The following is an 11,219-nucleotide window of genomic DNA, read 5'->3' as shown; positions in this document are numbered from 1 at the left end:
TCTAGGAATAAAATATAAAGACCAATTAATATACTGGTCCTATAATAATATCATATCTTCATTTTTCCAATGGAGACTGCCTGGTTGGCTCTCAGAGAGGTGATCTAATCTATAGTCTCACCCCCTAATCTAAGTTCACTTTCAGGTTAGATGTCCCCAACTTGTTTCTTTTCTTTTCTTTTCTTTTCTTTTTTTTTTTAATTGAAGTATAGTTGATTTACAATGTTGTGTTAGTTTTAAGTATACAGCAAAGTCATTCGGTTATTTATGTATATCCTTTGTCAGACTCTTTTCCCTTATAGGTTATTACAAAATATTGAGTATAGTTCCCTGTGCTACACAGTAGGTCCTTATTGGTTATCTATTTTACATATAGTAGTGTGTATACGTTAATCCCAAACTCCTAATTTATCCCTCCCCTCCTACCTCAGACCTCTTTTCACTTCTCTTCCCTCTATATATTTTCTCCTGTCATGAGTTCATCTGTTTCCCTGGGGTGAGCTATTTTTTTTTAATTGAGGTAACATTATTTAAGTTCCCTGTGTACAGTGTTATATTTCTACTTCTGTATACACTACAGTGTGATCACCACCAAAAATTTAGTTTCCATCCATCACCATATAGTTACCCTCTTTACTCATTTTCCCCTCCCCAACCTTCCCCTCTGGTAACCACTAATCTGTTCTCTGTATCTACGTGTTTGTTTTTGTTTAGTTTGGTTTGTTCATTTATTTTGTTTTGTTTGTTTTTTATATACCACATATGAGGGAAAGCATATGGTATTTGTCTTTGTCTAACTCTGTCTGAAATGGTGAGATTTCATTCTTTTTATGGTTGAGTAATATTCATATATCCATATAATATATATCTCTATATATCACATCTTCTTTATCATTCATCTATCAATAGACACTTAGGTTGCTTTCATATCTTGGCTATTTATTGTAAATACTACTACAATGAACATAGGAGTACATATATCTTTTCAAAATAGTGTTTCTGTTTTCTTCAGAAAAATACTCAGAAGTGGAATAATGGATTGTATAATAGTTCTATTCTTAATTTTTTGAGGAATCGCCATACTCCAAAGTGGCTGCACCAATATACATTCCCACCAACAATGTATGAGGGTTTCGTCTCTCCATATCCTTTCCAACACGTGTTATTTCTTGCCTTTTTTTTTTTTAATTAATTAATTTATTTATTTTTGGCTGTGTTGGGTCTTCGTTTCTGTGCGAGGGCTTTCTCTAGTTGTGGCAAGCGGGGGCCACTCTTCATCGCGGTGCGCGGACCTCTCACTATCGCGGCCTCTCTTGTTGCGGAGCACAGGCTCCAGACGCGCAGGCTCAGTAATTGTGGCTCACGGGCCCAGTTGCTCCGTGGCATGTGGGATCTTCCCAGACCAGGGCTCGAACCCGTGTCCCCTGCATTGGCAGGCAGATTCTCAACCACTGCGCCACCAGGGAAGCCCTTGCCTTTTTGATAATAGCCATTCAACCGGGTGGAGGTGATATCTCATTGTGGTTTTGATTTGCATTTCCCTAATAATTAGTAATATTGAACATCTTTTCATGTGCCTGTTGCCCATCTGTATGTCTTCTTTGGAAAAATGTCTACTGAGCAGCTATGCTCATTTTTTAACTGGGTTGTTTGTTTTTTTGTTGTTGAGTTGTATGAGTTCTTTATATATTTTGAATGCTAACCCTTTATTGGATATATGATTTGCAAATATCTTCTCCCCAGGGGTGAGCTATTACTGTCACAAGAACTCCTTTTCTACATATTTAGCTCTGTATCCAGCATCTCACTTTTGCTCTAGTCTCAAATTTCATAGGTCTGTAGAGCATTTTATTCACACACCCTGTTGTTATACCATATTTAACATGACTGTGACTCAGGTTTACCAATTTTCCCTTCCAAACCTGCTTTCCTCCCTAATTTTCTAATCCCTCTCAATGGCACCATCCCAAATCCTATCTATCTATATATCTTATTTATTTATAGATTGCTTACTGCTTACTAAGCACAAATTCTGTTTGATTTGATGTAGATACTATTATCCCCATTTTATGGAGAAGGAAACTGAAGCTTAGAGAGGTTAACTTAATTGCACAAGGTCACACAGGTACTTAGTGGTGGAGCTGTGATTTGAACCAAGGTAGTTTTTATTGCAGAACCTATGCTCCCAATAGCTATGCTGTTCCTCTTCCCTGATGCACAGGCTGCCTTTCAACAAATTCTGTCAAATACTCTTTCAAAATCTCTCTCAGGTTACCTTTTCTTGCATTCCCATAGACCCTTTTAATTCAAGGGAGCAGCCTCCTAATTGGTTCTCTCTCCGCTAGTCTCACTCATTTCCAATATTTCTGGTAGATTTAGATTTAGATTTATCTAAACACTATTAGACTGATATTATGGAAACACTGCTTTCGTATGTCACTTCAAAAACTTGCAATAGTTCCCTATTTCCTACAGCTTCAAATTAAAATTCTGCCTTTCTTTCAGAGTCTCTGGATAACTAGCTGACCCCACCTTTCTATTCTTATCTTCCACTACTCCCTACCATATACCTCTCATTCTACAACAGGTCATTCTTGTTGATATACTGGATACACAAAAGTCCCTTTCCCATCTCCTTGCCTTTGCCCATTCCCTTCTGTTCCTCTCTACCTAGTCAAACCCCAACAATTCCACAGAGCATTCCCTGATCATCCCAGACCATTTTCATCTTTTCCTCTTCTAAACTTCTTCAGTACTTAGAATGTGTGCCAAAGAAACATCCAGAGTTCAACAGCTCCACCAGAAAAAAACAAAAACAAAAACTAAGTGATCATGGACTTCCCTGGCGGTCCAGTGTTTAAGACTCCAAGCTTCCACTGCAGGGCGCATGGGTTTGATCCCTGGTTGGGGAACTAAGATCCCATATGCAGCATGGCGTGGCCAAAAAACAAAACAAAACAAAGCAAAGCAAAACAAAAAAAACTAAGTGATCATAAAACTCAGTTTTCTTCACTCCTTGTTGATGGACATAAATGTGGTTCATATATAGTTTTACATAGTTTATGCCTACTAATTATCACTTTAAAATATTTTTGAGTATACACACATACTCAGTGTAGTTGTAACAACATGGCCTTTAGAGTTAGACCCATTTGTTCCCTCTTAAATGGCCATTTAGTATTCTATTGTTATCACTACCAGTATTGCTAGTTTTTATCAGTTTTTTCATTATTGGGCTTTAGGGTTGTTTCTAGTTTCACTATTATATATAGTGTTAGTATAAACATCTCTTGAGTAATCTCTTTTTTTCCTTTGGTATTATTTTCTTAGAGTGGGTTCCCCAAAGTTAAGTTAGCAGATGAAAGGGTATTAAAAATGTTATGATTCTTGTCAGGCGTTGCCCCGCTGTTCAGTAAATTGTGCTAATTTCTTATAATGCTGTTATCATATAAGAGTATCTGTTTTCTAGGGCCACTCAGGCATTGAGTTTAATCTTTCTTTTAGTCTTTGCTAGTTTTATTGGCATATAATGGCACCTTGGGGTTGATTTAATTTGGATTTCTTTAATTCATTGCAAGTTGTACTCCATGTGATTTAGCTTTCAATTATATTCTGTCTTGTATATTAAAAAATATTTTATGTTAGTCTTGTCTCTTTAATCAGATTATATAAACTAAATCATCTAACCTTGAACAAGTCACTTTACCTCTATAAATTTGATTTCTTATCAGTAAAATGAGGGGGTGATAACCTCTAAAGTTCCTTCCATTGTTATGGTTCTAAGTGTCTCTCTCTCCTCTAGCTCCTGATCCAGTACTGAGATTATCCTAGGTGTTCTGCAGTTGTATGTTTAACCTGTTGAGTACCTTTTCTCCAAAGTAGCCAGGCAAATATTTCAAGATTATAAATCTGATCATGTCCTTCTCCTGATTAAACTCCTATGATGGCTTTCCATTGCTCTTAGGGTAAATAGCAAATTCCTTATGCTTAGAAGGATTGCGTTATCTGCCCAGTTTATGCATCAATTCCTGCTACTCTTTCTGTAATTCTCAGTGGTTCGGCCTAAGGGAGTTCCTCTTAACGCAAACCCTTGGTTCTTTTCTGTCCCATAGTAATGTCTTTCCTGGTGGGGGAGTGGAGAAAAACTCCTATTCATCTTTCAGATTTTAGCAACAATGTCTTCCTCAGGGCAGTTCAAATCATGACTTAGTAAATGTATAACCTTGGGCAAATTATTTAACCTCTCTGAGCCTCAATTTTCAAATCAATAAAATAAGAATGAAAATAAGGCCTACCTCCTAGGGTTGTAGTAAGAACTAAATAAGATAATGCATTTAAGGAGCTTAAAGCAACATCTGGCACTTAGCAAGTAACACTTGGGCAAGTAGTAGTAGGAGAAAGAGATGCTCATTAAATAATTGCTGAGAGTGAATGAACAAATTAAGCCTTCTATGTCATGGAAGGCTCTGTGGGTAAAGGATTTCTTCCTTTCACTAATTAGTTCATTTAAAAAGTTACTGATTGACTACAATGTACTAGGCATTGTGGCTACAATTTAAATAGACGGTGAAAAATGGAGTGGCAGTTTTGAGAAGGGAGGGAAGAAATTTGAGTCAAGATTCAGCCCATGGGAATAGAAGGCAGTTTAGGAGTGTGGTGGGTGTTAAGATTTGATAGGTAGGTAGAGGAGGGACCCAGGTGGTAGGTCCTAGAGTACAGGGCAGAGAAGTTGTGACTCGGTCCTGTGCATAGACTGGTAAGCCATCTGAGGATAAATATGTCTGAGAAGCTAAGTGATGTCTGGGCTTCCTTTTCTGTTGCAGAGTTTTGGGGAGACATTGCCAAGGAATTTTACTGGAAGACCCCATGTCCTGGTCCATTCCTCCAGTACAACTTTGATGTGACTAAAGGGAAAATCTTTATTGAGTGGATGAAAGGAGCAACTACCAACATCTGCTACAATGTACTGGATCGAATTGTCTACGAGAAAAAACTTGGCGATAAAGTTGCTTTTTACTGGTAAAAACATCTATTTTATAGCCTGTGGCAGATAAAAAGTCATCCTCACATTTATATAGTGTTTTATAGTTCACAAAGTACTTTAAAAATCCATGAATTCATTTGATGCTTACAACAACCCAGAAGAATAAGCAAAGTATCTTTAACTTAATGTCTCAGGTGAGGAAAAATACCTCAAGTAAGTTAAATGACTTCCCTAAAATCACATAACTAGAATGTGACAGAATTGACATTCAAAGCCAAGTGTCCTGACTTCTAGTCTAGTGTTCTCAACTTGGAGAGGAACAAGGTGAGAGGGTGAATGGAAGCAAACAGTACTAAGTAGCTTTCTTTCTCATTCTTGCTTTGGGAGAAAAATGGATATTGGATTTTTCACTACCACTACCACTGTTATCATCATTACCTTTGATTGAGCTATATGCCAGACACTGTGCTCAAGTGCTTAGCAAATATTATTATATTTGATGCTCACAGCAACTAAGAATACATTATTTATTTTCCTCATTTTACATATGTGAAAACTGAAATTCTGAGATGTAGATAAATGACTTATCTGAAGTCATACAACTAGTAAGAAGCAGGGCTAAGATTCAAACCCCGGTAGCACATTTCCAGAGTTTATACTCTAAACCATGACACTATACTATCCTTTTAATTTCTTATACTAGCCTCCCAACTTAGCTTTGCAAAGTAGGTATTCTTTGCTCCATTTTATAGCTGAAGAAATGAAGCACACATCTGTGCTTCATAGTGAATAAGGTCATAGCATGAGTAACTGGTAGAGCCAGGATTCAAACCCAAGTCTGTCTGATTCCTTGCTTTTAACACTAGGCCACACTGCCTCCCCAACTGAAACTGAGACCCCCCTCCTCCTAGCAACATAGCTTAGAGGAGGTGTTACAAAACTGAACCTGAAATAGGATCTTGAAGTTCCAGTTATTGGAGTGTTGCTTCTGCCACCAACCATGAGCACTTTGGGAATTGATCTATTTCTTTTTAAGTAAGCCAATAGGAGCACGTTGGTATTTCATGGAAGAATTAAATTGGTAGTCAGTAAAAATTTGCCCAGTTTGTGTGATATATTGAGAAAAGCCCTAACCTGAGAGATAGGAAACTCAGATTCTTATTCCAACTGTGCCATTCACTTGCTGTGTAACCCTAGGCAAGGCATTTAACTCTCTGAAAGTCAGTTTCCTCATTCATAAAATGGGGGTAATAATTCTACCCTTGTCTTTATCACTAGATTGTTATGAGAATCAAATATGATATTGTAAAAGCATTTATTTGTTCACTGGAAAACAACGTACAGATGTGAGTGGTCTGTTATCACATTACCATTGTTCAATTTGGGGTCACTTTGCCACTGAAAGTCATGGTCTATTATGCCTGTTGAGACTTTGTTTAGCTCCTGCCCTGGGACTTTATGCTTGAGCTCCAGCTGACACTTGGGCCCACCTCCTAGGTTCCTTAGGGATCAAAAAACCTTTAAAGATTTGCAGAGGAGATGCTTTTGTCTAAATTTGTTGCCTGGTTTGAAATAATTCAGGTGCAGGATGAAAGACTGAAAAACACAGGCCAGAGTTGTCCAATCACTGGATATTGCTGCAGAATGCTGAGGCCCTTCTTTTTAGTTCCCCTACCATCCATACCTGAACAGAGCCTGTCTTTCTACATTTGTAAAATGAAAGGAGTAGATTAGATCAGTGTTCTCCCAAGAATGCTCTAGGAACCACTAACTACTAGACATATTAGCAGGGGCTTCTTTATTCATGAAACAAATGAGACTGAAAAGCACTACATAATAAATTACCTTTGTGGGATTCCCAATGTATATTAGTATAGTAAAGACTCCAAGAAGTCCTACAGTAAAGACACCTGATTAATTTTAACATGGGATTTCTAAAGTTTATTTGAGCCCCAAACACATTTTGCAGCATGCTATTAACATCAAAAGAAGCAGTATTCCATGGAACACCAATTTGGGAAGCACTCGATTATATAACCTCTACATATACTTCCAGTGCAAAATTCTGTAACTCTATAACAGGACATTTTCACTCCATTTTTACATTGGTCACTCAACCAATAAGAATTTTTAAAGATATTGGGTACACAGCCCTACGTTAGGTGTCATGGTACAAGGGTAAGAAGAGTGGAGACAAGTACCACACTGGCCATTATTATTCAATTCTCAAGCTACAAATAAATCACATTTGTTAAAAGAAAGTAAAGTGCAAACATGCCAGATACTTGGTTACTTCCCTTTTTTACCTCCATATTTTAAAAATAATATGCTTACACTGCTATTTCTTCATCTTTTTTTTAGAAAGTATTGACTTCCTTTTATGATAGATGAGAATTCAGTTCTTGTATACTCCTCCAGCTTCCTTCTCTTATCTTCTCAATATAATTATACCTCTGTTTTTTAGTTAATTTAAAAATCAATGTTTATGTTAGAATAATCTATCACAGTTGCATTTCCTTTTATGTAAAGATTCTTTTTTCCACAGAAGTTAAAAATCGCCTGCCATTTTTCTTGCACTATTTGCCTTTATCATATACTCAATTTTTTTCAAACTCTCTATCATCTAATTTATTCTATGAAGTGCTCTTTTTCTCCTTTGTCCTTTGTCTTGGAGCCCACCTTCTTCCCGCTCTAATTTTTATTAATGCTTTTAAAGTGACATCTTTTCAGTGATTTGCTCCAGTTGATATACTTCTTATGGAGCCATAGTATGACTTTCTTTTCAACCTAGGCATTTAGATAGCTATAATGGCGTTAGAAAACCACATTTGTAGGTCACTTCTTGTTTTAGGGCATATCTTATATACATACTGAAATAATCCACAAAGGAAATAGTGCTCTTAGGAAAGTACTCCAGTAAGCCAAAATAGAACAATATTAAGGAAGAATTTGGCCTTTTACTTTTGGCTTGACACATTGTAAATACTCATGGAAGAACAGTATTTTTAGAATTTGAAGTGACTGTTTTAGCGTCCATCTAGGCCAGCTCTCTTTACAGATGGGTAGATTAAGGATCAGAGAAGCTAAGTGATTTGCTTAAGGGTGATAAACCTGCTTGGAGACAGAGCTGAGACTAATCTCCAGATATCCTCACTCCTAGTCAACTTCTCTTTTTACCATATGATACTACAGTGGACCCTTGAACAACTCGAGGGTTAGAGGTGCCAACCCTTGTGCAATCCAATCTGCAAGTAATTTATAGCTGGCCCTCCATAGCCTCTGTATCCGAGGTTCCACATTCACAGATTCAACCAACAGTGGATCATGTAGTACTGTAGTATTTACAATTGAAAAAAGTCTGCATATAAATGTATTCATGCATTTCAAACCCGTGTTGTTCAAGGGTCAACAGTACTTCATTATTCTAGCTGTGCAGTACTTGGCTGTGACCAGTGGAATGAGAAATTAGTCATATTAGTTAAATTAACTTTAAATTAATTTGCTTAAAAATGTAAAATAAATGCTGTCATCAGGTTTAAATGGCCCAGACCCTTTAATGAATGTAAAATAGATTTACATTCTATTGGGAAGACCAGACAGGCCTACATGAAACAGCCTGAAAGCAATTATGGGTCAAATTGCAAAGAGCCACTTTTACAAATAGTTCACAGAAGGGAGAAAGCATTGCAGGGAGGCAGTATAACATAAAATTAGGAGAATGTGTTTTGGTGTCAAACTAACCTAATTTGAGTCCTGTTTCTGCCACTAACTAGATTTATGATTTTGCACAAGTTACTTAACCTCTTTGAGCCTCAGTTTTCTCAACTGTGAAATGTGGATAAAAATAGTTTTTATCTCATGGAGTTGTCAACTGAACAGTATTGAAAAGGTTAACAAACCCATGTGTCCAATTCCTGGCACATTGAAAGCACTCAAATATTAGCCGCCATTATTATTATATTGGGACAGTGAGATGATCAAGTCTGTCTAGAGTAAAAGGTTTATGCAGGGAACAATTTATTCATTCAATACTTATTAAGAACTTACTATGTACTAGGAAGTATTCTGAACAAACAGACAAACTCTCTGCCCTCATGGAGGTTATAGTCCAGCTTAAGGAGACAGACAATAAACAAACAAACCAATAAATATGTGACAGGTAGTGATAAGTGCTATAGAAAAATACAAAGCAGTTTAAGGAAAAAGGAATGACAATGAAGAATGGGGATTGATAAGGGAAGCACTCTCTGATAAAGATGACATTAGAGCAGAGATATGAAGGAAATTGAGAGTGTTATACCCATAGCTGGGTTGGGAAAGGGAAATATTCCAGGTACATGGAAGAGCAAGTGCAAAGGCCCTGAGATGGGAGTGTTCTGCTACCTGGGGTGTTTGAATACTAGCTAGGAAGTTAGTGTAGCTGAAGCAGTATTAGCTAGAAAAACAGGGTAGTAGGGAATGAAGTCAGCAGGACACTAGATTGTATAGAACGTTGAAAGACTTTTGGGTTTTATTCACAGTGAAATGGGGAACCACTGGACAATCTTGAGCATAGAAGTGAAAATGATTTGACTTATGTTTAGAATCTGTCTTTGTGTTGAGAATAGACTGTAGAAGGGCAAGAATAGAAGCACGGAGATCAATTATGAGGCTATTATAGAAATCCAGCTGAACAATGATGGTGATTTAGACTTTAGTAGTAGCTTGAAGGTGGTTAAAAGTGGTCAAAATCTGGATCTATTTTGAGTGAAGAGCCCATGGAATTTGCTGACTTGGATTGGATTTGAGGAATGAGAGAAAGAGGAGTCAAGGTTATCTTCAGCAGTGGATGAGGTCCAGGAATGGGACATCTTGACAATTTTTGGAGACCTATGAAAAGATTTTATGCAGGGGAATGATGCAGTCACAGCTGGGTTTGAGAAGATTAATCTGGATTCATATGGAAGTGAGAGTGGAAAGTCAGAGAACTGAGAGTTTTGTTATTCAAGGTAGAGATGCCAGAACTGGGATGTTGCTGGTGGGAATGGAATTGAACAATGAAATGTTAGAGTAATTTAGAGGAAAGAAACCAACATAGATGTGTATGTTGGTGGGGGCACAGACAGAGAAAGTGAGAGAGAAGAGTCAAGGGTTCCCTTAGTCTATATAACACTTTACCTCTTTCAGAGGCACACAGTCATCTGATCCAGAGGCTAAATTTGCCCTCAAGACTTTGGTTTTAACCTCTCTTGCACTTTCTTCCCCCTAACATGGCAGGTAGAAGTGTTAGTGGGGATTTATGTGTATATGTGTGAGAAGGAAATCAGTAACAAAGTTATTAGAAAAGTCATTCAGGGAGAGATAGTCAGTGAGGGATATTAGAGGTAGCTCAAGGAGTTAAAGGGATACTGGCGAACAGTGGGAGATTGGGGGATTAAGTAAACAGTGGGAGATTATGGGGAGTGGGTGGAAAGAGTGGTTGATGGCTATTATTCTGGTGATTTATATGAGCTGCTCAGTCTCTAGGTTATTCCAGGAGAGGAACCCAATCTCCAAAGCCCAAAATATTTGGTAGAGTCCATTCCTTCTACTTTTTGCTTTGGGTTGCCTATGGCTATCATTATCGCTATACCATCTCCCCCTTCAACCTCAGCTGAAATCACTGAAATATCTCTCCACAGGCTCTGACTATTATTCAGTCCTTCCTTAGAAACTTCTGAGAAGCAGGTGACTTTAGGACAGAAGCTCTGCTCTCAGGATCCCTGTATGTTCCTGAGTATGAATTCCAAAATATGATATTTAGAACTCTCCAGATCCTGGTGGGGTATGTGTGAGTGTGTGTATTTGAGGAGGTGGGGATGGTTGGGGAGGTGAGATAAGCCCATGGTCTGACAAGGAGAAGATTGTCAAGGTGACATGGAAAACCAGAGCCCTAGAGTGTGTTGTCTTAGCATTCATGTCCAAGGACTCTGTTAATTATCTAGGTCCATGTTCTGGAGTTCATTTCAGTGAACTAGATGATCACTAGTTGATCACTAGTTCAGTGAACTAGATGATCACTATGGGAAGGGAGGGACTTTTTTGTCCTCCATCTATATCTCCACTGGTTTCACAATAGTGTATTTACTTATTCAAATATACCATTTGACCCTTGAACAATGTGGGTTTGAACTGCATGGGTCCACTTATATGCAGATATTTTTCAACAGTAAATACTACAGTACTGCATGGTCTGTGGTTGGTTAAATCAGCAGAT

At 37.7% G+C, this 11,219-nt stretch overlaps 1 protein-coding gene across 2 annotated transcripts in view; it reads left to right on the top strand.

The window, feature by feature from the left end:
• ACSS2 (acyl-CoA synthetase short chain family member 2) overlaps positions 1-11,219 on the top strand; it is a 50,123-nt gene that overhangs the window by 1,699 nt on the left and 37,205 nt on the right. For both annotated transcript variants that reach the window (XM_061209899.1, XM_061209898.1), the window contains exon 2: positions 4,824-5,019. In XM_061209899.1, the coding sequence (XP_061065882.1) occupies positions 4,824-5,019 (196 nt within the window). The remainder of the gene's footprint in view (positions 1-4,823; positions 5,020-11,219) is intronic.

The sequence above is a fragment of the Eubalaena glacialis genome, chromosome 13 (genome assembly GCF_028564815.1).
Source record: "Eubalaena glacialis isolate mEubGla1 chromosome 13, mEubGla1.1.hap2.+ XY, whole genome shotgun sequence".
NCBI classification, from domain to species: domain Eukaryota; kingdom Metazoa; phylum Chordata; class Mammalia; order Artiodactyla; family Balaenidae; genus Eubalaena; species Eubalaena glacialis.
This window is presented reverse-complemented; position numbering and strand designations above follow the sequence as displayed.